Consider the following 27061-nt stretch of genomic DNA (forward strand, 5'->3'; position numbering starts at 1 on the left):
GTTCACACATTGTTGCACTTGACTATGACAGCTATTAGAATGTCCTAGTAACAGTGTCACTAACTAATCTGTTAATGTAAAATGACAAACTTAATCATTTATATAAAATCTGAATCTGAAAAAGAATGTTATCCTAAAGATTACTAGGCTTAAATTTTAAGCTGCTGAACTAACGGTTCTAGAATATGTATAGTAATATATAAAAAACATTATACTTGGGCTTAAGTCACTTCCCACATGGGAGCACAACAAGAAGAGGCTCTTTGTCTAGGGCACAAATATGTAAATATGGTCCAGTTAGTTTTACAGATGACATTTTCCCAGCTGCTTCCCTTTGATCCCCAGATCTCTGCTCAGAACACTCAGTGCTACCTCGTTGCATAGAACAGCATCTTCCAATGTGGGTTTCTTAATGTTAACTGGTATTAAATGAGGGTGAGGGGAAGGCAAGGCCTCTGGTTAAACAAATTTTGGGGAAAACTAAAACTATACAGTTTGTAGGACTTCTCAGAACTTAGACTATGCCAATGTGCAATCTGCAACTCCAACAGGGGAAAATATTATATAGAATTTTTTTTGATGGAACATGTCCAGAGGGAATATTTTGTAGGACTTCTTTCCTCTTTATTCACTGCAAATCTGCTCATCAGGTTCATATCCAGTCAAATTTCCTTCATGAGGCCATTCCCAAGTCCGTCAGTTACTGGTATCACTACCCTTTGGCATATTACTATAATCTTATGGTTCTTCGAATTCTCATTTCCATCATATGCGCCATCATTTTTTTCAGACAGTGTCTTTGTTCTCCACATATTAAAGCATTTTGGATAATGGACCATTCACTATTCACCTATTTTCTATAACACCTACCATAGTGCCCAGAGCTTTGTAGGAACTCAATAAATGCTTGCTGAAGGACTGAAGCCATCTATCTCAAATGTTTGCTATTGATTGCAAGAATTCCTGCAGAAAATAAAATTTGTTTCTTTACCTATTTGAGAATAAGTAGATTAGACTTTTATTTTTAAATATATCTTTATTCTCAATTTAACACTGCTTTTGAGTGACAGGGAGAGTAAATCACCATAACCAAGACTCTATTTAAAAAATTCACACTGAACAAGAATCATGCAAGGTTGTTTTTATTAAGCTTTACGTTTAGATTACATCTAAGTATTTCAGGCATTACTTCATTTGACAAGCAGACATGACATTTTAGGAAACATTTCAACAAACTCCAAGGACTTCACAACTATGGGGAACAGAGCACATCTAGTCTGCAGTTAACAGGTATGGTAAGTACTTCAAGGGGTGGTCAAGGGAAAGAAGCTAGATGATAACTGGTCCTCTTTCATAAAATGTTTATCCTAGACAAGTAGCTACAAAGAAAAGCACATGACTGTTACAGAGCTAGAGAGATCTTGCATCCAAATCCATCATTTTCATTACGGGTAGGACTTGGGTGTCACATATCAGGAGACAGATGATTCCTTCAGAATAAGCTACATATCAAGTTTTCTATGTGTAGTATTAATGCTAATATGATTAGCTCACGTTTAAAAAATGAAAGAAAGAACAATTTTGCATTTAAAACCCACTATGATATATTAGCCACTGAAGGAGGTGCTTAGCCATTGAGGAGTCATCTCTGCACTCTTGTAGTTTATGAGTTCTTCTGAGAAATTTTGATTGTGACCGTCTTGACCTCTGTGTATTCATGGAGACCATATTCTCCTCTAGAGAGAGGGGGAAAAATGAACAGAATTTAGCAGAGCAGTACAAATATACTATGGTCAATGATAATCGAAGTTTGTTCCTGCTTATCTGGCTAGGGACAATGGAAAATATTTTCTGTGTACAGAACCATTTCAAATAGTAGCTAGCCAACCGTAAGATATCTGGTCTTATATAAATCCCCTTGTGGGAAAATAATTTTTTTGCATTTTTAAATGATCATGTACCCTCAGTAGACTTTCAAAGAAATTGTTCAATTTTGACATTTTTTCTGCTTGACTATAAAAGGGCTCAACACACACGCACACGCACACACACACACACAAATCGGCCCAACAAGAATTTTATCATATCTAGCTTAGGTTCAAATAAATAAGAAGGCTATATTACTATAGGAAAAGTAGTAATGTATAATTACTTGAGTAGTATAGAACAACTATAAATTCAAGTATAGCTCAGTTTAGTGTATTTACCATGTCCAGTTGGTCCAGAAATGAGGAAGGGGCTAAAAATGACCAGGCTTCTATTTTCACTCTAACTGGCCCTAATATGCTTAAAACAAAATATTTTCTAGCTGTAGTTCTAATATCTTTTGTTCTTGATTCTTGGCAAAAACAAAAACAAAAACTCCCCAAAACCAAAAATCTGACCTTAACTGTTACAACTTTTTATTTGAGGGTGGGGTTGTTTTGTTTTGTTTTGTTTTAAGAGGGGGAGAGGGTTCATTGGCCTAAAATTCAGGGCTTTTGGGCTTTCTGTGGTTGTTGGATTTTTCTATTTATGCAACCTCTGTCATTTGCTTATATAACTCTTAAATCCAACCCAGATGATCAGGAATTAACTTGAGTCAGTCAATTAAAATCCTTGTATCTTGTTATCAGGTTTATTGAGACCTCCTATCAGTTTTGGAAACTGTGATGTACCCTTCATTAAAGAGATAACTAAAAAGATTAGGCTAAGTTATTCTCTATATGGTTTTGATGAAAGGATTAAATTACATGTACATAAGAGTACTCTTAAAATCATTACACTCATGCACATGTAGGCTTACAGAGGAAAAAGATCTTGATCTTTTTCTACCCCTCTCCTTTGGTGAGGTAGACAGGTATGTAGAAGACATCTTTTTCTCCTGGGTAACCTAATCCTCTTACACTGATTATTTTCTTGGGCCATTAAGCTTCTGAAAATACCTTCTAAAAGCTTCAGTGAGCATGTTCTTCAAAGTAATTAAAGGGTTTAGCCTCAGTTGTCTGAAACCCATTAAAGGATAATATTTTAGTAAGTATTTTATCTCACAAAGTTAGATATATTAACCCATGATTTTTGCCAATAGGCTTTCCATTGTATTTTGGGTTACATGGACACTTGAAACTCTCAGGAGAGTACAAAGTGTGATAATTGTCTTACTCAAGTTGAAATAGGTCCTGCTTCTTAGTGTTCCGATGTATACAAATTCCTATGTCTATGATATAACACAAAAACATCTTTATATTTCTCTTTATGTCACTAGCCTATGAGTTATTGGTTCTGTGCTTCTAAAATTGTCAATGTACCAGTCACCCGGGACCTGATGCAAATGCTGATTCTATTTTAGCAGGTCTGGGGATAGGCCTGAGACTCTGCATTTCCAACATACTTTTACGTGATACCCAGGCTTCTCATCCAGGGTCCACACTGGAGTGATAAGATGCTAATAACAAGTTATGCCTGTTTTTCACTCTGTATCCAGAAATGAGCCTGGCACTAATTAAGTAGGCACAGGAAAATGTTTGCTGAACTGGTTTGGCAAATATAATCAAGCAAAAACTACTCACGTTAGCCCACCAGTTTATACCACTTTATCTCTCCCCATTTCTGAAGGGGACAGGAAGAAAGAAATATCTTGTGAGGTGTTGAGAGCCAATTAAGTTTGAAATGGCATACTAGTAAAGTCTCAAGTGATCTATGTTAATCTAAGTAAAAATTAGTGCAATTACACAGAGAGAGGGATTTCTACCATTTAACTCATTCCAGGGCCAGCACCATGACCTGAGATGCAAATCCTGGTTTGGGCACTCAGCATCACCACCACATTGGGCTGCGCATACTACTATTTTCAGCTCTTTGAGAACTCTTTCCAACTGATCAATTCTACCTTTCTATCTTTGAAGATAAACTGTAATTGAACTCTTGGGAGTCATTTGAGGTTATTGCTTCAGTAATTCTGTTTAAACATCTTGCAGCAAATGACTTATTTATTAAATTTGCCAAATTTGGTTTCAGATAGACATTAACACTAGCATCCTCAGCTGGAAGTTTTGAAGTAAAAATTACAGTATAACTTTTTCCTTTGTATTTCAAAGAAGCAAATCATCTATACCCACAGTCCAGATTTTTAAGAAATTACTGATGGTTGATTCTTGTTTTCATCCCCCTCTTTATTTGCTTTCCATATGTCTAGAACATAAAGTTTGACTAAATTGTATTTAACAAAATTGATATGTTTAGTCTACTTTATTTCATCCCTTCTGATTATTTTATCTATGACATTCCTAAGGAAGTGTATTAGATAGCTGGGCCAGCAGTAATCTGATCTTCAAAATAATCTAACTTTTGTTATAGCTCTTTGTACAAAGTAATTAGTGCTGCCAAGGGACTCCCCAATAATGGGTATTATAAAGACAAGGAGCTAGGGAAGGATGAAACCATCTGTTGAGTCCCCACTTTGTGACAGATACAGTGCTAGGGAATGAAGGCGTAGTATGTTTCCTAACTCTCACAACCATCTTAAGAGGAATATTAACATTTCCCTTTTAAATAGGAGAAAATAGATGTTCAGAAGTTAGGCAACTTGAACTGGACTCTGTGGCTAGCAAGAGGTGGAGTCAGAGTTCACAGGCAGGCTGGTTAGTCTCCAGTTATGTTTACTATGCTGTGTGCACCTTTGACAAATTGATCTTTTGGCCACTCCACCTCTCCATCAACATTCTAAAGCTATCTATCGCTTTCCCTGCTCCACTAATATATGTAAGCCGATTTTCTTGAATTCAAGTCTTCTTAATCTGTATTCTATTTAACTCTGAAATCACACTTCTCACCCCCATAAATCCCCACCTGTCAGGCAAATTCACTAACCCCTCAACATGCCACATAGAACATTCCTTCAAGAATGCCCTCTTATCTGCTTCCTAACATCCTACACTTGTTACATGCCCTAGATCAAGTCCTACCTTTTCTGTTAGGTCTTCTCTTATTCTATAAACGGTCTTTAAGTTTTTATCCGTTGCATTTTCACCGGGGTTAAAACCACAGAATCTCAAGCATGGAAAGGAGCTCAAAGACCTTTTACTTTCTTCTCCCACTCCTATCCCCACCACAAATGCTGAACTTGTCTGACAGATGGAAACAGTGAGAGTTAGCGAGGTGACGTGAATGTTATAGTCTGGTGGTGCCCAGATTTTCCATCCTCTGATACTGCGCTCTGCATTTTAACTGCTTCTCTACCTTCGCGAGGCACGGACTCCCAGTCTGTTACTATTTATTTCATAGTGTGTGTTGGTTATTTTGCTCTCTCTGTATTTTTACATGTTCCTCCTGCCACCACGATTATATGGAAGGTGGAACGTGGTACCGTGTTTCTGGGGCTCCTAGGACCTCATATACATAGTAACTACTTAATGAAAGTATATTGAGAAGGAGAGTGGATCATTTTAACGTGCCCTCTTTTCACTGACTCCCCAATGGTAGTTGTTTCAATGTGATTTTGCTGATTTATTTAAATGACAAGTACCTGGCTCTTTAAGGCACTCATGACCTTTAGAAGCTGAGACTCACTTTTACTTGCTGTTTACAAAATGAGCAGCTTTACTATGTTTGATTCCATGAGGTTTGAATATAATGTGTCTTTTCCTGATGATTTTTTAAATTTATTGATAAACATGAGAAAATTTTAAGAAATAAAATGGTTAAAAGTGCTTGAACAAAATTGACCAAACACATTGCCACTACTTTCTGTGTGTAAATATGTATGTGCACGTTTTTAAAAAGTCAATATTTCCTGGATTGAAAAGCAACTGAAGGCTCATAAATGCATTTGTATAATATATATATCCTCAATCTAGTCATGACTATAAAACATGTTTTCCTTAGTTAAATTTTCTTTCAGTTTAGATATTAGTACCAAAAATAACTCATTCAGGTTATTTTAGAGTCTACATCAAAAATATTACAACAAATGAGAATCATTACTCCTACATTGAAAAGTTTTTTGATATAAACACACCTAATTTACTTATGTAAGAGGCATATTCAAATAGCTAAACTCTTCTTATATTTGCACACTTCTTACAATCACCAATTTGTAGTTTCCACCTCCTTTCTGGAAATGTTTCCCCAATATATTACATTCATGTATACAGTAAACAATTCTAAAAGTAAGCAATATTTCAGTAACCAATGTAAAGTGCTTAGTATGATCCCTTGTGAATTGTAAGAGTTTAATAAATTGTATTTCCCTCTGCCATCACCTGTTTGCACTTTTTGGGGTAAATCCAGCATTTAAAAAGCTGTTTGACAGTATTAATCTCCAGGAAAGAACAGAGGCAGGTTTTAATCTGAGTAGTAACTAAGGATTAATTCCTTGAGAGTGAGAACCATTTTTATCAAGATAAGTATTTATCTTAATGAAAGTTAATCTTACAGTTCTCGACCATTTCCAGACATCTTGAATCCACCAAAGGGGCACTGGGCAGATACCACACTATAGCAGTTAACCCTGAAAAGAAAATAAGTACGTTATAGGTCATACTTAACCTATGAAATAACTCCTAAATTTGGAATTTTTGAAATTCAGTGAGTTCTTTAACAACTCCATTAATTTTAATATTACGTAGTCATTTTTGAGCAAAAGTAGCACTATAAATTAGAATGCAGGAGTATAAGTATATGTATATATACTGCCTAGGAATTTTAAAAAAATGGTACAACTGTATGTGTGGATAGCCATTTTGGCAGTACATCATGTCCCTGAGAAGTTATAGCTTGAATTATAAAAGATAGACTACCCAACGTACCATAAGAGGAAGGCTACGGTCTGTGAGAGACGAGTTTGTTGGATGGGTGTTCTTTACTGCCTATACTCGTAAGCTTTGTAGTTCTCTTGTGGGTTGTATACTTAACAGGCTAGAATTAATTTTCTTTTATAATTGTAATATGTCTCATATTACTTAGTTTACTTTTTTCATTAATTAATTCAAAAAATTGCTTAGACAGAGGGCTTGACAGGAGTTGGATTTCATTATTAATTTGCTTATCCCTTGCCATGTTTTAAAAAATGTTTCAAAATGCTTTTATGAACATATAATTATAAAAACATGAATAATTAGAATTTAAAAAAATTAAAAGACCTACATCCAGACTCAGTCACAGACACTGATATAATTGGTGGGTTTGACATACACCCTTCTCTACCCAAATCAGTGTAGATATTTTTAAAGCTCCCCAGACAACTCTACTGTACAGCCAGGGTTGAGAATCACTGCTTTAGAGTCTGAAATAGGTCTGAATCTCAGCTGTCATTTATTTCATGATCTCGATCAATTATGCAACCTCACTAAGCTTCTGTTTTTCCGTCCATAAATTTGCCATACCAATTAACAGTTGTAGCAAGGTAACATGAGATAATGAATGTGAAGACTGCCACGTGGTGCTTAGCGTAGAGTGCATACTGACTAAATCATGAATGTCCCTTTGCTTAAGAAAAAAGATTCTAGAGCTATCAAGAGGGGCAAGGATTTCTTGGCTGTCTCTCAAGGATAAATACTTTTCAATGTCCAGTGGATTTGGTTATGACATTATTGGGAAGAAAATAATCTTGGGCTGTTGATGGGACTGAGGGGACAAAGTGAGGTCTGGTGGAAAAAAAATTAGTAACAAGGCAGTCCAGAGATGGGGGGGCTGGGCGGGGGATGTGACAGTTTGAGAGGCATAGCCTTGGCACTTATATACTCTAAATTAAAGTGTAAACATCAGAGATATAAACCAGGTCAAAAATAAAACAGACATCTCAAAATGCAATATGTTCTTCCAATTTAAGACCTTCAGACATCTCTAATAGTCCCAGAGTAAAAAGCTGATGTAAGAACTAAATGCTTGTATACATAAGGGCACTGAATAAATACTGTCTTACTATCTGATTATCTTGATTAAACAGAACTTTTATCTCCCTTGTGTGTAGCATAGTGCTAAGTGCCTAGAAATTATTTATAATAATAATACATATTGTATTAGCCAAACATCAATAAAGTATTTTGGGCAAGTAATTTCAGAAGGCTGGATAGAGTTAAATATATATATGTATCTGTGTGTATATATATAGATAGATATAGATATGTGTATATATATATATATATGCTATATCTATCTATCTATCTATCTTCTATGCTCTTCTAAAGTTCTTCCAATACAGCAGGATTTTTGTTTGTTTGTTTGTTTTATTTTCAAACAGAAGGCCATGTGATTCCAAACAAAAAATCAAAGTCAGAAAAAATTCAAAGTAGTCTGTTAATGTGGTTAACATTGAAAAGGTGGTATTACATAGGTTTGACTTACCACACTGTCCCGGCCTGCAGAGCAGAGGAGACTGTGATGGCTTTATCAATATCTTTGGTAAAAATTCCTGCTGATAAGCCATAGAAAGTATTGTTTGCTCTCTTGATTACATCATCTAAAGATTTAAACTTCATGATTTGCTGCACTGGTCCAAATATCTATACCACAAGAAATGAATGAAATAAATCAAAGTAATAGGTTACAACTAAATATTTATTTTGTATTATAGTTATAAATATAAATCTATTAATATATAAATAAAATATCTATATTTATTATATTTCATGTAAATATACTTATGTTTTATATTGACTATAAGGTACTTGGCACACAGTGAGCAGTCACTAAATGTTTTTTTATTATCAATAAAAACAATCAAAACTGCAGACCAATATCCCTTAAACCACAGGCCAATATCAACTACAGCAAATATTTCTTAAAAATATTAGCAAACAGTGTTCAACAATACCTACAAAGAATTGTACACCATCACCAAGTGAGGTTCATTCTAGAGATGCGAGGCTGGTTCAGTATTCAAAAATCAATCAATATAATACATCATATTAATAGAATGAAGGAAAAATATCATATAATCATCTCAATTGATGCAGAAAAAGCATTTGACAAAAATCCAACCTCTTTTCCCCCTTAACAGATTAAAAATAGAAAGGCACTTCTGAACCTGATCAAAGGCAGTTATGAAAAATCTTACAGTTAACATCATACTCAATGATATGATACTGAATACTTTTCCCCTAAGATAGGGAGCAAAGCAAGATGTCCACTTTTACTACTCTTATTCAACATAGTGCTGGAATTCTAGCAAGTGAAAAAGGCAAGAAGAGGAAATAAAAGGCATATAGATTAGAAACAAAGGAATAAAATTGTCCCTATTTGTAGATGACATGATTGTCTACATATAAATTCCCAAGGAATATCCAAAAATCTTGTAGAATACCTGAGCTCAGTGATGTCACAGGATGCAAGAAAATATACAAAAATCAAATATACTTGTATATACTAGCAATGAACATGTGCATACTGAAATCAGAAATACCATTTACAATCACTCAGAAAATACTTAGGTAGAAATCCAATAAAACACATATAGGACTTGTTACCAGAAATTACAAAATGCTAATGAAAGAAATAAAGGAAGATATAAATAAATGGAGAGATCTACTATATTCAATAACCGGAAGATTTAGCACAATAAAAACATTAATTCTCCCCAAATTGATAATATACACAATTTTAACACAACTCCTCTCAAAATTTCAGCAAGATTTTTTAGTATATATGGACAAGGTTATTCTAAAATTTATATGGAAGAGCAAAGGAATTAGTTAGATAAAACAATTTTGAAAAAGAAGAATAAAGTGAGAGGACTCAGTCTTTCCAATTTCAAGACTTCTCATACAGCTACCAAAATCAAAAGAGTATACTTAATATTTTGTAATAACCTATAAGGGAAAAGAATCTGAAAAAGAATATATATATATATATATTCATATATATATGAATCACTTTGCTGTACACCTGAAGCTAACACAGCATTGTAAATCAACTATACTTCAATAAAAGTAAATAAATTAAAAAAGAGGGTATAAGTAGAGAAATAGACGCATAGATCAATTGAAGAGTAGAGAACCCAGAAATTGATACACACACAAATATGCACAACTGAACTTTCACAGTTGCAAAAGTAATGGAATGGAAGAAAAACACCTTTTCAACAAATGATGCTGAAGCAATTGAACATATCGGCAAAAACAAACGAGCAAACAACCTTGACTTAAATCTCACACCTTGTATAAAAATTAACCTAAAATGGATCATAGACTTAAGTGTAAAACATAGACTATAAAGCTTTCAGAAAGAATAAAAAAATTACACGGAAAAAAGTATTTTTGGATTTAGGAGTAAACAAAGAGTAGTTCATAGAGTTGACACCAAAAATACTATCCATAAAAAGAAAAATGGATAAATTGGACTTCTGTAAAATTAAAAACTTCTGCTCTGAGAAAGACCCTGGTAAAGAAGATGAAAAGACAAGCTACAGCCTGGGAGGAAATATTTGTGAACCACACATCCAAAAAAGATCAGTATCAAGAATGTATAAGGGGCTCTCGAAACTCAACAGTAAAAAGCACACAATCCAATTAGAACATGAGCAAAAAAAATGAAAAGACATTTCATCAAGGAAGTTATCAGATGGCAAATAAGCTCATTAAAGATGTTCAATATCACTAGCCATTAAGGAAATGCAAATTTAAACCTCAGTGAGCTATCACACCTATCAGAATGGCTAAAATAAAAAATAGTCACAACAAATGTTAGCAAGGATGCAAAGAAATTAGGATCATTCATACATTGCTAAGGGGAATGTGAAATCGTTCAGCCACTCTGGAAAACAGTTTGGCAATTTCTTAAAAAGTTGCATCTACCATATGACCTAGCATTATACTCCTGGGCACTTATCCCAGAGAAATGAAAACTTACGTTCACACAAAAAACCTGTATACTGATGTTTATAACAGCATTATTAAAAGTAGCCCCAAACTGGTAACAACCCAAAGTTCTTCAAAGGGTGAATTGTTAAACTATGGTGCACCCGTACTATGAAATACTACTCATCAATAAACAGGAACAAACTATCCTTACGTGCAACAACCTAGATGAATCTATAGAGAATTACGCTGAGTGAAAAAAAGCTAATCCCAAAAGATTGCATGAAGTATGAATCCACTTATGTAACATTCTTGAAATGACAATATTACAGAAATAAAGAAGAGATTAGTGGTTAAGAGAAAGCCAAGGGTTGAGGATGGGATGGTGTAGGAAGGATAATAGATTTGGCTATTAAAGGGAAACATGAGAGATTCACGTGGTGATGAAATGCTCTGTGTCTTGACTGTATCAATGTTAACATACTTGCTGTGATATTATAGATTTGTAAGATGTTATCAATGATGGAAACTGGATAAAGAGTACATGGGATCTTTCTATATTCTCACAATGGCAACTGAATCTACAATTATCTCAAAATAAGGAGTTTAATTTAAAAAAACAGCATATCACTTTATTCTTTTCTAATTATTTTCAAATATATTATTTCCAAAGGAGAAAAAGCAACAATGAACGTGGAATTGTATTTTCTATTACCTTAAATCTGTGAAGGAAGCACCTAGAAATTGCTAAGCATCCTGATCTGCAGTCGGCTGGAAGTTCTTGGCTTGCCCAGTGAACTCCTGACTATTTTTAGTCTTAATCAAAAATAAATTAATCCTTTATCAGTATTAGAAATGAGAAGTAACATTTATTGGAAAAGGTGTTCAAAGAGCTGAGAATGTTACAGTAATACTTTGTATACATCCACACAGACAAAATACGGCAACAAAGGGAACAGAACAGAATGAAACCATTTACCTCCTCTTTGGCAATGCGCATCTCATCAGTAACATTAGAGAAAACCGTGGGCTGGATAAAGTAGCCTTTATTCCCCCATGGACCTCCACCACACTCCAGTTTGGCCCCTTCCTTCTTCCCACTTTCAATGAGGTCAAGTATTTTTTCATATTGTTCCTTATCAATCTATTTGAAAAATATCACATGAAAAGGAAAAAAAATAGCAACTCGTAAAGATAATACTTTGCCCGGCCTGTAAATAAAGGTTTCAAAAATGCTAGGCTATTGTTATTAAGTTAAATATTCAACCTAAACAGCTGACAGAGGCTCAGATTTATTGTTGGGTATATTTTATCTCAAGACTTTTCTGGAAAGAATCCTTGAAGATAAATATTTGTATTTAGTGTTTGTTTCACAGCCATGTAAGAGAAGTGTATTGGCACTGCAAACGTGTAAACCTTTTCACACAACTGTCATTTATTTACAGGAAGAAATGTCTGTTACTCATCAACCACACTTAACCTGGAAACTGTAATCCTAAATGAAATTAAAAGGTGAAAGAAGAAAAAGAAAACTTTGATACTGGGTTAATTAGACATGGCAGTTGGAAAGCAGATGCTTTGTGACTTTAGGAAGATTCCTCGACCTCTGCTTCTCTTCATCCTGACCATCCCCTTGTGGCAGGGTCCATGCTGACCACAGCCTGGTTATCCCACCCAGTTTAAGTCCCCCTGGGGCAGTGAGTAGGTCTGGTTCTAATTTCTGACCTGTCCTGATTGTTGCCAACCTGCTTTGTTAAATGGACCACATCTAAATATATTACAAGAACTACAGAACTTAAATGGTTTATTTTTACAAGGAAAAGAATGACTTCAGAGTTCTAGCTGGGAACGTCAGGAGCCCATACCTCTCCTCCATGCACTGGAATTGGGACTACCTATTGCCTCAGTTCCTATTTGGGGGTGTTGAAGGACTGGGTGATTCTTGGACTCCAAATCACTGGTGAAGACTGCCTTGTCTCAGATGTGGCTAGGGTTAGGTTTTAAAGGAAAAACATTGGAGATCCTGGAGTTAAGTTGTGAGCCTCTTGTCAATTTGCCTTGACTCTTCTGACTACTTAAAAACTGTTGTTCTTTATCGTCCTCTATGACTCTGTAATCTCCCCTATCTTCTAAATCCCAGGAAAAGTTTTCAAAGTTCTCACTGCACACAATCCAGCTCCATATCCAATTAGATTAAATACTATTTACACATATAACAAATTCTTCCTTGGTAAAGTCCTTTTCCAATCTGATTTCAAAGACCAAAATATACATTTCCTTAAAAAGTTGGAAATAATCAGTATTTTCATTTGAAAAAGAAGTTATGATATCCACATATATATATAATTTTATATTATAAATTAGAATATATATTAAAGCTTAGTAAATGAGTGTCTCTTTCCATAAGCTCTTTCTTATAACAACAAGTGAGTATTTCAAAGGGTAAAGAAGCTTCAGGGGCTTTTCGGTCTTTTACTCAAAGACCCAACGTATCTACTTTTTCTACTTTTTCTACTTATTCAGTGCAACCTGTGACAAAAATATTTTCACTTATCAAGTTTAAATTATTATGTTAAGTAGTTAGATCACTGGATTATTTACTTAAGAACGCTATGAATGGAAATTTTCTTAAAATGAAGCATTCTAGCTCAATTTTTGAGCCTCTGGTTGAATTGTGCAGATCCCCTGATGGGGGAAAATATTGCCCAACAATGTTTAATATTAAGTATCTTCTCTTCCCTTCCTCTCTCTTCTTTTCTTTCCTCTTCACATATATATTTCTTTCTATCTATATCAATCTGTCTATCTATCATCTATCTTATGTCTGTTTGATAGATGTGTATCGCAAATGGGAAACGTGCTTACTTTTACATAGATAGATAAATAGACAGATATTTAGAGAAAGAAACAATCACAGCTAAAACCTTAGAATCCCATCCTTTTTTAGAATGGGAAACCAAGTCAAAATTGAATTTAATACATGTCTTGGCATCCATTTGGAAAGTTACCCAATATGATCAAAATTAGCAACTATTTCTATGTGGTTACTAAACACAAAGATAAATACAAAATATAACAAGATTAGACTTAACAAAACATATTACTTCATTTACCAGTTAAGTTATTTTAGGGCTTTTAGATTTCAATATTTGGTATTGCCTAAGTCCTAAAATTTTCCTACTTGGGTATATTGTCATGAGCAGGAAAATCCAAGACAGCCTTTTAACTTTCTAGACTGTAAGTTCTATGAGATCAGGTGGAAACTCTGCTCTGGATCAAAACCTCAAAGGGCAGGAGTAAATTTAGAACCAAAGGTCCAGGAGCTTGAAAGCAGACAATGAACAGAGAACTGTGCAACGAAGAGGGAAGGATGAGCTTTGGATAAGAGAGACACTCTTGTTGACAGTGGTTGTAAGCAGACAGAAGAAAATGGGAACCCTAGGGGATCATTGAGCTTTAACAACTAAAATGGGAGTTTGCCACAAAGCCAGGAACTCGGGACTTTTTAAGGCACTCATGCTATCTTTAGAAGGTCGAGTGACTAAAGACTTTGGAGAGAATTTATAGAGGTGTGCCAGCTGCCTGTATCTGGGATTGGAAGCCGAGAAAAAGGATTGATGCTGAGGAAAGAATAAATGATAGGACTGTTTAAGAACTTCCAAGTGGATAGGAACTGTAAATAGGGATTCAGAGGTGTACAGATTGAGGAAAACAAATTTACAGCATTCGTTATTTTTCCTCACATCTTTAATTTCCAACATATCTCTTCAGCTGTTTCTGGATGTGATAACCGGGCAACACAAAACCAGGATACTTTCTTTACCATTGGGAGTTAGATTCATTATTTTTTTAATCACCAAACTGATACAGTATTGTCACCTGGGAAGATATGTGAATGGGAAGTAATCGTATTCAAGTAAAACCAGGTCTAGAGAAGATACTTTATTCTTGTGCCTGGTGAACGCTGTTCCGTCTATTTTACACTCACCTGCGGGCCTTGATTGACTCCTGGGGTTAGAGGATTTCCAAGAACATACTTTCTAGCCTGCTCAACACTCTTTCGAACAAACTCATCATAAATTGATTCTTCTACAAAGAGCCGGGATGCAGCTATACAACATTGGCCCTGGTGGTAGAATACCCCGTGGTGTGCAAATGCAACAGCACTGTCCACTGCAAAGAAGACATTCATGTTAAAGAAGAGATGTTTTCTAAAGATTATATATTTTTATACATCTTTCTCAGAGGTGATATGGTGGTATAAAAAAATCATGAGTCATATAGTCATAGATTCAGTATATTCTACCTCATTAGCCAGGTGACACATTAACCTTTCTGATCCTTTATTTGCTACTAAAATGATAGTAAAAATAGTAGACTCTGAAATAATAGTGGTTATTAATACAACTTTAATATGCGCAATTCCAAGAATGTGGAAACTATCCTAAGATCAAATCTCACTGCAAGTGATTTTTATAAATATCTCCATTTATAATTAGACGACTGTGAATATTTCTTTCGGGCCTCAGGTTTTAACTAATGACAAAGAAAATATAAAATATCCATTACATTAAATAAGAATTTTAAAACATTCTTAGATACCCTAATCAATAGAAAAAGTGATATTTCTGAAAACAAAAAACCCCATAAAACCCCCCAAAACCTCCAAACAACTAATATTCAGAATTGCCCACCCACCTTACAACCCTATTCTATGAAAACATTTTTCCAAATTTATGTAAAGTGTGCCATGTTATTTCATATATGCCTATAAATTCTTATCTGTTTATTTGAGATGGTTATGTGGGTCTTAAAAAGAGGAAATAGTTTGCTTCATTAGTAGATCCTAAGCAACCAGAAGAAATTTTTCTTTGCATTTTAATTTTCTAAAGGCAGAAGTTTTAATTTAACATTGTAGCAACTGGATATTGTTATCTTTATTTTGTGAACTAATCACATCCGCTTAGCTGTAGTGAAAGCAGTTTATAGGAAGATTTGGTAAAATCAGAAATCTTGTCATGTCTGTAGAATGTATAAGATAGTGTGCTCTAAAAAGCTTCAGGTAAGATCACAGTAACAACATAAGTCATCTGTGTTGATTGCCTCAGACCAATAATGCAGCTCTTAAAGAGACAGATGAATGTTTGACCTTCTTTCTCTGCTGGAAATAATTGCGGGATTCTACTTGTTAATATAATCAGGATGAACCTAGGAATATTGTATAATGGAGTCACATCATAATTAGAGATTTAATATATATAAATTCAACTACACCTGCTAGAAAAAAATGAGAGAAATTACTTAAATAGTAGGCATCCTTTTCCTCTTGCCATTTTATTCAATGAGTGTGTGACCCAGAGAGAAGGGAGATGACAAATGTGCAACTTGCTGTCTCTCCAGCTGGTCTCAGTCCAACGTGTCTGAGGGTATCTCACCACGCTTAAGGTGATGCTAATATTTAAAGGTATGGAATTAAGAATATACATTACGGCCCCTAAATGCAAAATAGTTAGTTTCTCTAGAGTTCAGCTGAGAAAATAGCAATCTATTCCAAACCAAGAAATTGTGTCTGTGTTGGACTTATCTAGGCGTTATAACTTTAGGACAATTTAAGAGATTTTTAAGAGTAATTTTGGACTCTGGCTAATGCCTTACACCTTGACGTTAGAAGCAAACCCTTCACTGTATGGCATTACCAGACACCGAAAAGAAGGGTGAGAAGTGAGCAGAGTGACTTTTACTCACGGTCGGCATCAGCAAACACAATGCAAGGACTTTTTCCTCCGAGTTCCAGGGTCACCCTCTTCAGATTGCTTTTCCCAGCAGCTTCTTTGATCATTTTGCCAACCTGAAATGGAGCATTACAAAGGAGGAGGCTTAATCTGCTCTCATGAAGGCAGGTTTCTTTAGCGATTTAAATTTATACGATGTTTGTGCCACAGTTACGTTTCATTAGGGAGAAATGGCATTTTTGCAGATTTGGCACTTTCAGATACCAAAGACTTCTCCATCCAAACATAAACATATGATGGATCATGAAAACAGATATATTGAACGTGATAGCTGATCTTGATGTACATGATCTTGATGTACATGGCTAGACAGGTTATTTTTCATTTTAATCAGAACTTCATCATTCTTCTGATCAGTCTGACAAATCATGATCCAACCATAATTTATCTATTTTGACTTTTCATCCTTCTGTTGAAATCCAGAAAACTCTATCCAGACAAAGTGGCGTATTTACCAGCCTCGAATCTCTCTCTGCTTCTCATTTATAATGAGACCCAAAGGTCTTACCCCGACTTGGGCTGCCTCCATTCCTACCCTTTCTTAGGGTCCAGCTCGTATCTTAGCTCCTCTTTGAAGCCATCTATGACAACTCAAGGTGAACATGACCCTTTCTTTCTCTGATCTCCAATAAGTGCCCTCATGAGGACTCGTTTCAGAGTTTCTCTTGGATTGTATTATTTGTATAAATATCAGTTTCCCAAACAGATGTTGCCTCCCTGGTAGCAGTGACAATGTCCTATCATTGCATACCTTTTCTCAACACTGTCTGTCAGAGTGGGCTCACTTAACTATTGATGAACTGATATCCCCTCTCCCCCATGGCTCTCGCTCTCACTTTCCCTCTTTCTCATGCTGTCCTCCACACCTTTGAAGAGTGGAGTTTGGAGAAAGAAATTGGGTCTGTGTTCTGTGCTGCTACTTCAGTTAGCTGGAATCCTACTGTTTTTTGTTTTTTTTCTTATTAATGCTAGTGGCCTCTCTTCAGAGAAAGAGTTTTCATTTTTTTTCTTTATGGATCACTTCCTATGAAAATTAGTTTTTGCATTCTTTATATTTTTCTCATTTTTAAACTCTGGCCTGTTTTATAATTATTTCTTCTTTCTTTCTTTCTTTAATATAACTATTTCTTCCTTATTATTTTTTATTGAAGTCTTAGAACACTAAAAGGATCTTTGCTTTTCTTTTTACAAGGTGATTCATTTTATCTTTCTTCTTTTATTTTCTGGATTTCTTTTCTTCCTCAACACATCAGATTTTAAGAAAAAGTTTCTATCTCAACTGAATAAAAGTTAAGTAGACGCTTGCTTGAATGTGTGTTTAAATTTTGACTGTTGAACTGACTCCTACTGTGCATTACAGAGTAGATCATTAATTAATCTGCTGATGTTTTCATCTTATTTAAAATCTTCATGCACTAAATCAAACCCTTAAATGTAGGTTAATAAAAATAAACTAAAAGTAGACTGGCAATGGAGAAACCCTGTTTGAAATTTCTCTTATATCCCATTTTGGTTCCACAACATATTTCTTATGACCACTCTCAAAAATTGAATTTTCATTTGAGGTGATTAAGAATTTTGTATTTTCTAGATAATAATCTTTGCCTTTCTCCCTTTGAATTCTCCAAATTCTTTCTCTGCATCTTTCTTTTATTTTCTGGGGTTTTGGGGTTTCTTTTTTTGTTTTTAGCTTAGAAAGATTTGCTGGAGAAACTTTATTAAAGCAGATAATTTTTGTCTTGGGGAAGGGAGTAAGATCAGAGGCATTTTTCTAAAAGCTACAAATGTCAAAAGAACTAGCATGAAGAATGGTTAGAGGTACGAGTGAGAAAGAAAGGTTACACTTTTACTTCGTGCAGTTTCAGATGGCAAATAAAAGGTTTGTTTGAGTTTTCCCAAAGGTCTAGCTAAAGTCAAAATAAGGAAACATCAGTTTTTGCCCCATGATTTTGTTCCCTCACTTGGAAAAAAGTAAAATGTTGTCATTTTTCCCTCAAAAAGGTCTACAATGAAGAGAGGATAAGGACTATTTAGGCTATGGTAAAAAGTATGTTCCATGATATTGTGGCGTTGCCCTTGTGGGGCAGAAGTAGCAAATGCTCAAAATAATGTTCTAACTTAGCACATCCTGCACAACATGGGTTGGATTCTGTTTTAAATGAATCTAATGGGACATTAAAATTCTTACCATGCCAGAAACATTTTTATAATGAGCGTGACTGCTACAATGAACCACAACAACATAAAATCCATAGTTTGCCTCTTTCATGGCATTTGGCAAGTTCACTACTATCTTCAAAGCAACGAACTTGAAGCTAAAAGAAGACCCAGAAAGACTGATCTTTTGTGTGGCTTCTAAAATCATCTTAGTCACACTTAATTCTTTAATACTCAATCAGAAGTAGTTACTGTACTGGTTTCTGGAGATGAGAATGAATAAGATAGTCTTTGAGGATAGTCAGCAAAAGGGAGAGAGATACATAACAAAGCAAGGAGAACATGCTATCATAATTATATATCAGGGACAATGGGGGCACAGATGGAAAGTTTTTAAATTCAGGATGCTCCTGAGACTGCGGAGAAAGCCATAGAGGGCATGTGATGGGAGCCACATTATAGTAGGTGTGGCCACGCATGAGCAAACACCTGCGGGAATGAAAAGATGCATGAAATAATCAGGAAGTGATGGGGCAGCGATGAAGAAATATTTTGTGGAGAAGGGACCTCTTCCCTCACACCTCATGAACTAGTGTGAGAAATTAAAGAGTGAGGGAAGGAACAAGGGAATGGAAATGACTCTAGAACACACAATAATCATGCCATTTAGTGACTACTCTGTAGGATGCTAAATGTTTTACTACTCATTAGCTTATTCAGTTTTATTTGGTATAACTCAATAAAGTAGATATTATTATTCCCATTTTACATATGAAGAAACTCAAGTTTAGTAAGGATACTTAACTTTTGGAAGACATACTGCTAGGAGGGGTAGACTTAGAATTTAAACCTAGATGTTTCCTAGTCTTCTCATATCAAAGTTTTCTGGGGGAGGGGGCAGATAAAGTACCCCTAAAGTGCTGTAGGGGTTCAGGGATGAGCCAAGACAAACAGGCAGTGATGCAGAGATGGCATTGTGGAACAGTAGCCTCTGGCTCAGACAAACTAGAGAAGCGTCTGGGATCTAGAGCAGAAGCTGTATGTGGCGTCCCTGTTGGGGAAGGTCTACCATGCTAGGCTGAGAAATTGGTACCTTCCTGCTTTACCTCCTCTGCTATGACTGTGACTTCATCATGTTTTAATTTATTGCTGTGTCTTGACCGTTACCAATTGTTTTGTCCACAGACTCCTGATTGAAGAATTGGTTTTCCCCTACCTCAATTAGGAGTTTGTAGAATGTAAACTTTTTCTACTCTATGTCTTAAAAAAACAAGAAAAAATTATATATTGATATATCTAGTTTAAAAAAGATCAAGAAAAATAAAATTTTATTTTCTATCATTTTAGTTCTTTATGTAAACTACTCTTTGTATTGGAGTGGCTAATTAGGAGTATAAAATAATCAAATTAGCCTTTCCACACTATCTGGAATGTTCTTCCTGTTTCTCCAGAAAGTTAAAAAAGTAAGCATTTTCAACACCCAGAACATTTAAAGAGCATTTAGCATCCCTCCTCTCCCCCATCCCTCTCCTCTGAAGTGCCCACGGCTGGGGTCCTGTTCTTTAAAATCTGGATAGCCAAGCTGGAGCTACTGAGGCAGAAAAGTTAGGTTGGATCGGGAAGCTGAGCTGCTGACTCCTTTTCAGAATGTTCAGGGAAGAGAGAGCCCCAAATAAGGAGCTAAGGGTGAGGCTCTGCTCTTTGATTTCCCTGATCTACAGGATAAAATTACAATTCATTCATACAAATCACTGTGGTCTAATTTATATTTTTTATCATAAACCTTACTAATCATACGACAAGGTCTAATCAGCCATATTTCTCGTCAGAGAAAGTAATAACATACTAAAAACAGTTTACTCCAGTCCTTCTGCTTTTGTAATAGGTATTTCGTTTCATCTCAACGACATCTGCTTATGTTCTATAAACATGTGTGAAGGCTAGAATAAGGAACAAATCATTAAAAGAACTTTTGTTTTAAGGAAATGTCAGCTTAAAAACAGTAACATAAAACATGCTTCCAACTGCTTCACTACTGGCCTCAGTAAATGATGTTACCTGTGTTGATCCTGTGAAGGCCACTTTGTCTACATCCATGTGAGAAGAAATGGCCGCCCCTGCAGTAGGCCCGTAACCAGGGACAATATTCACTACTCCAGGAGGAAACCCTGCCTAAAAGATAACAAGTAAAATAGTTAGAACAGAACTGATCATTTAATTCTACAGAAAAAAGAGGAGAGTATGGGATCAAAGCTTCCTCTTTATGCTAATCTTATGAGTTTCTCTACAAAGAAAGATGCATATAGGTGGTTTTATTATTTATTATTATTCTTATTTCATTGTTAAGCCCACTTAAAATAACCTCAAGGGTTGCATTATTGAGGGACTATTTCTCCTCAGAGTAAGTCCATCTTTGACTTTCATGGATCATTTGCTCCAATGATGGCTGTCTCAAATTTTATAATAGTAACTCAAAAAGATAGTGTGTGTAAAAGTGGTTGGTAAATTACTCACAAAGAAGGAAAACAATGTGTTTATTATCCGTTCAGCAAAAATAAGAAGCTAAAGCGATCTTAACATTTTTAGTTTCTACCTGTTGATTGATCAGGGCATACCAACTAGGTTGCAAATTCCTATCAGCATTATTTAATCAGAAAAATGTTAGGTTAAAAATGGTCATCCCATTCATGATCAAGCTTCACAGATTGATTCCAATCCCAATTAAAGAATTATCAAGTATAGAGCAGTGTGGCAACTGAAACAACACATTGAAATTTCATGTTATTTGCATCAAAATGTCTCATTTTGACATCTCTTTTGCCTACTTTTAATTTGAAGTGAAGAATATTTTTAAGATATGGATTCAGATTTCCTGAATTTTAAATTTCTAGGGACTAAAGCTTATTTTTTAAATATTGGTATAATATAAAGGACAATAACTTGTTTGCAAGAAAAAATATATTAAAACAATCTAGATAGCTGATGAAAATAAATTCTATGTGCTCTTTTGTCAGTTTTTGAGCAGGAAGGTAAATGCAGAGGAAACCGTAATAGAAAAGAGAATATAAAGGTATTCCCTCATTGGTGAATGAGTTTAGAAATAATGTAGCCCAATGCCACAAGCAAGCGTATTAACTCAGAAGCCTCCAACCGTCAGATAGACTAGTTTAAGCTAGTTTAAATTTGTAGAATTTCCAGGCTGTTAGTTGCAGTTATATACCAACTTACAGTTCAACATTTGAAAGAAAATCATAGCAATTTCAACATGAACTTGCATTCATGGGTGTTGGGCAAAAGAAATAAAAAAAGTGATCATAAGGTGGCAGCTGGACATGAAGCTTCTGGTCTAGCTTCCTGTCCTCCTTTGGGCAGAGGTTCATTTGGGTTGACTGCCAGAAGTCCCTGCCAGCAGCTATGCTTAATGCGTCCCCACTGGACAGGAGCCATTGGCAGATAATGTAATTTACAGTAGCAACAGATGAAGTCTTCCTACTGTAAATAGGGACTACTGATTTCTTGCACATACTTTTTTTTTTTAAGATATTTGAAATACAACTTTATTCTGATTCTAAACGAAAAGAAATGGGAATGACAGTAACAAACAAGATTCCACCTCTCAATATCGTCATGTGACTGTAGCAGTCTTATATTTGAAACTCAAGGAGGAAACAGCTGTGTTCCAAAACAGCTAAATATGCAGGTCCAAAAAATAAAGGTTTTTTTTTTTAACGGCCACATTCACTCCAAAGCCCATCCATCTCCTTCAGCATCCAAAGATTAAACATATTTTGATTTAGGAAACGTACCTCTTTTATTAAAGATGCCATGTGAAGAGCAGTCAGAGGGGTTTGCTCTGCTGGTTTCACAACCACTGTGTTTCCGCAGCTGAGGGCAGGCCCTATTTTCCAAATGAGCATGACCAATGGGAAATTCCACTAGAAAGCAATATATAACAATAGATTCTTTGTATTGCTGAAAGCCACATTTGCTAATCTAACTTCCACATTATACACTCCCTGTAGACGTTAAACAAGAATTGTAGTAGTTTTGTTTAATCATCTGGTATATTCTAATTAAGTTCATTGCTCAAAGCAACTCATAAATGCAAAAAAAAAAAAAAAAAAACCCTCCAAACAAACTAGATACAGGAAGAGAGCAGGAGAAAGTCATAAAATTTTATCAAGTGCTGTTATTTTGAGTTCTTTTTCTACCAGGAAAAAAAATCACTGCATGGTTTAGAAATCAAGCCTTACTATTAAATATATTGTAAGTTACCTGTAAGGGTTTAAAAAATGTAATTATTCCTCCCTCCCTATAGGTCTTTAAATGTAACCATTTATCCAATAATAATATTTAGTAGTATTTAATTCCAAGACAAATATCTTGCTAAAGACACAGAAGTCTAGGGTTTGGAGGCTGACAGCTTGGTTCACATCAGCTCAATCACTGAGCAGCCATGTGAATTCAGACACGTTATATGCACTTTGTGTATGATTTCATCATCTATAAGTGCTGAAAACAGTCCTCTCTACTTCAGAAGGTTGTCCTGAGGATTCATAGAGAAAGAGGGCCAAATGTTTAATGCAGTGAATTGTTCATCACAGGCATACAGTAAATATTAACAATTCTTAGTATTCAGGATTATGTAGTTTTTATGGGTTTTATTGGGATTTTTGAACTAATGAGCAATTTCATTCAAAATATTAATATGTGTACATTTCAATCTCATTGGAGCAGAAGATAAGTCATTGCCACTTCCTCTTCTAAGAACATCAGGACATTTTATCATCTTTTCGTTTGGCCTTTTTGGCCTTTCTGAATATGTCAGTCAAAGTGAAATCATTGATAGTCTCCTATTTGTTGGACATAAAAGGAGATCTTCATGATTCTGCATAAAATGGTACTTTCTCTAAGAGGAATGTGGAGTATCAAAGCCTCTTATCTGAAGGTAGGATATATTCCATACTGTGCTCCAAATGCCTCTGGCACAGTTTCTTCCATTTAGTTAAGAAATTTCATTCAATTTGAACACCCTGGTTGCTACTATTCTCTATGTTGAGAAATCCCAATGAGGATATATTGATAGAAAGTGTTGGAGAGTGGTTGGCCATACTATACTTCACTGAAATGCTTGGCGTCTTGCACAATGACCACTTTGCTATGTACATGTAAAGCATGGGTCTTAAACAGAGTACACAATACATCTTCTTAAAAACAAACCATAGAGTAAAAGGTTAAGGTTTGGTGATGCTGTATATGGAAACACACTCAAGAGATATGCCAGAATATAGATAGGTTTCCGGACTACTAGTTCGTATCCAAAGGGTACGGCCACAGAGAGACCCAAGTTCAACAATTACTATATTTGCTCCACATTTAGCAAATATCTAAGCATTCATTTGTGCCCAAGAAATCTTCATTAACAAAAGAAATAGAATTGGAACTCACTTTTTTTTAACTGAAAATTGTATGAGGGCAACTTACAGGAATGATTTGGCCACACACACCAATAGGCTCATTTCTTGTATAAGTAAAAAAATTTCCATCTGAAAAATAAAACACACAATCATTTATAGACAAATGTGCTTGATATTCACAGAACGGTGGTTTGGGGCTGATGTGAGAGGAAGGTATAGACAATAATTTAAAAAAAAGAAAGAGAGAACATATCTCTGCTTATTTACAAAATGAAAAACTGAGCCCTCAAATAGTAATTTGAAATGAGAGGAACCATAAAACTGAGTTAGGTCAAAGCAGAGATGCACAATTGGAAAAGATCTGAACAATATTTATTCTATCTCTGATCTTATAGGAGGGCTACTTTCTAAATCATACTTGTTCTCAGTTTCCTTTCTTTCATGATAAAGGAAATAAAAGGTGTGTAACTAAGAAAGAAACTGTTAGAGTTCTGTTTCTGACAGCTCTGAGTTCTACCAGTAATTTTTTAAGTGCATAATATAATTTAAAAAATAGTAAAATTAAAATATAGTAGAATTAAAAAAATATCTCCCTGTGAGTGACAAGCCTTTCCTACTGGCTTGTTCTAAAAAGTCCTCTTCTTTTTGCCTGCCGAACAATAAAAGCAAGCTCTCTTAATCTATGAAAAAAAATGCCGGAAGTAAAGGACATTTCCATCTGGATTTGATTGATTCATGTGCCTCCAAGTTTGATGTGGTCATCCTGAGGTTGCACTGTGCTTTGTGTTCGTTCTAGTTCCCACAAAAGCTTCCTGGCTATCATAGCAAGAAGGCTACTTAATCAAGATCGATTTGTACTTTAAATGGTTTCTCCCATTTTATCAAAGGGTAAAGTAAAAGTTTCTGAAATAACCACAGTTCTTGGTCCCATCATGGTCTCACTCTCCCCTTTCCACTTCCTGGCTCTCACATCTAACCAGCGGGATGCTCCAGTTAGATTGGAAATGCACTTCGGGGCCAGTCCTGGAGGGTGTTGTATTTCCATAGTCAATACGTTTATATGAATTAAATTCTACTTGTAATGTTTTCCGACTCGATGCCTTTTCATATTCCTATCCCGTTGTGTACATACTCTATTAAGATACTAAAATGCATACACATTCACTCACACAAATTCTTAAGCCGTAAACACAGACCCATCTTTCTTTGAAACTATTTGAAACAAATCAATGTGAATTAGTTTGTTTAATTAGTCTGCTCTAACTATACTGAGTTAGACCAGGCACAGATTACCATAGCTGACTCATACTGGAACGTACAAAGAGGCTTAAATAATTACATTATAGAAAGGGTATAAATGTCACCATTGGAATAAAACCCAAATAAATAATTTCAGAGGCCAGCTCTGAAAAGTTTGAGTCCTTAGAGAGACAACTGCTTAAATCAGTAATTGTGGGCATACGAATGTTCTTACTTTAATATTTTCTAAAGTATCTATAGTGTTATCTTCTGCATAATTATGTTGAAACAATTTTAAAACCCATATGATGAATCTTAGCAGAACGTCCAGGTTCAGAACTGCATTGTCTCAAAGTCAAGAAGAAAATAATTCTGCCCTACTTGGTTGACATCTTTAAAAGGGAGAGTTTGGAATTTTTCATCTCTACAATAATCTCCTCACCCCTACCGTCACCCACGGTGGTTTCCCAAAGCTACTTACCAATGGGTATCGTGCGGCCCTGGATCTTGTCAGCCCAGCCTGCACAGTAGCGTAATGTTTTTATACAGCCTCCTAAATCCATCAGATATGCATTGGAAAATAGTTTTCCACCATTCATTGACTCCATTGTCTGAAAAAGAGATCACACCCCAAATCTAAACTTCTACAGAAATTTTAGATTAAAAAAATAGTCAATATTTTGAGTAATCGTGTGCTAGAGAATTTTGAAAATACTAGAAGAAGTCCTGTAAGCAATCTTTTGTAACCTCCTCTTTTTAAAAAGGAGACTAAAAAAAGAGTTAAAAGGACTTGCTTAAGACCATACTTGCTTAAGGACATAGCAAGATCTGGGTAGAAAAGGTAGTGAGATTCTGGTTTCTAAACCCTCGTGCCCTTCTATCTCATTCTGAACGTCCGCCAGTGAACCAGCTTTCTAGGAATTGGTCACAATTTGATATACACACAGCTTGTGAGAGTGGCACTTAGTCTCCTTAGTCAGATCAGAGTTCCAACAAGATTTCACTTATTGTATGATACAACTGTGGGTGACAATTTACTGTCAGTGACCATTAATAATGCCTCAATAATCATTTTTAATTTTTACATCCCATCTGGATATTCACACAAACTTAAGTAACCCCTGGATTTTTTTTTAATCCATGAGTTTCCTTCAACAAAAGTTTAAATTGTGAAACTCTGAGTTTTGCCACTAATATCAAAATTATTGTTTGAATGGTCAGGCTGTAAGGTTCGACATTTTCTAGGATAGTGCCCTAATGGTTTTAGGATGACCTATCTCTTCTTTTCCTCCTTTTCTTAAGCAGAACTGTAAAGACTTTGGGGCGTAATGTTCTGCTGGGGCAGGAGTGTACAGGTGATAAACTCTTAAATCAGTTCCTTATCTGTTGTACAGTCTTCTGTCTCTGCATTATATTGTATGCTACCTCAAAACTTTATCAAATATGATTTTTGTATGCTTACTCTTTCTTCCCCCTTTATGATCTTATGCTGACAGAGGCAGTCAGCATTCTGTAATTCACAGATCGGATAAATTAGGGAAGGCAAGTTTTAACAAATTCTGCTTTCTTCCTGCAGGATGTTTTGGTTATGGTTGTTGTGTATAACTTCTAATTCCATATTTTTACATACTGTGAATTATGCTGAATCTTTGATTGGATAATAAATGGCCCTTTGATTAACTAT

At 35.3% G+C, this 27061-nt stretch overlaps 1 protein-coding gene across 1 annotated transcript in view; it reads right to left on the reverse strand.

Annotated features, from left to right (window-relative positions):
- Positions 1-1068: 1068 nt before the first annotated feature.
- The window catches only part of ALDH1A1 (aldehyde dehydrogenase 1 family member A1), a 53966-nt gene continuing 27973 nt past the window's right edge, over positions 1069-27061 (reverse strand). The window contains exons 4-13 of the mRNA XM_079926191.1: positions 25859-25988; positions 24206-24267; positions 22528-22656; positions 20780-20893; positions 16518-16620; positions 14761-14945; positions 11752-11916; positions 8323-8480; positions 6413-6487; positions 1069-1736 (exon numbers count right to left, since the gene is read on the reverse strand). Coding sequence (XP_079782317.1) covers positions 1664-1736; positions 6413-6487; positions 8323-8480; positions 11752-11916; positions 14761-14945; positions 16518-16620; positions 20780-20893; positions 22528-22656; positions 24206-24267; positions 25859-25988 — 1194 coding nt within the window. The 3' untranslated portion in view covers positions 1069-1663. The remainder of the gene's footprint in view (positions 1737-6412; positions 6488-8322; positions 8481-11751; positions 11917-14760; positions 14946-16517; positions 16621-20779; positions 20894-22527; positions 22657-24205; positions 24268-25858; positions 25989-27061) is intronic.

The sequence above is a fragment of the Stenella coeruleoalba genome (genome assembly GCF_951394435.1).
Source record: "Stenella coeruleoalba genome assembly, chromosome: 7".
Taxonomy (NCBI): Eukaryota; Metazoa; Chordata; class Mammalia; order Artiodactyla; family Delphinidae; genus Stenella; species Stenella coeruleoalba.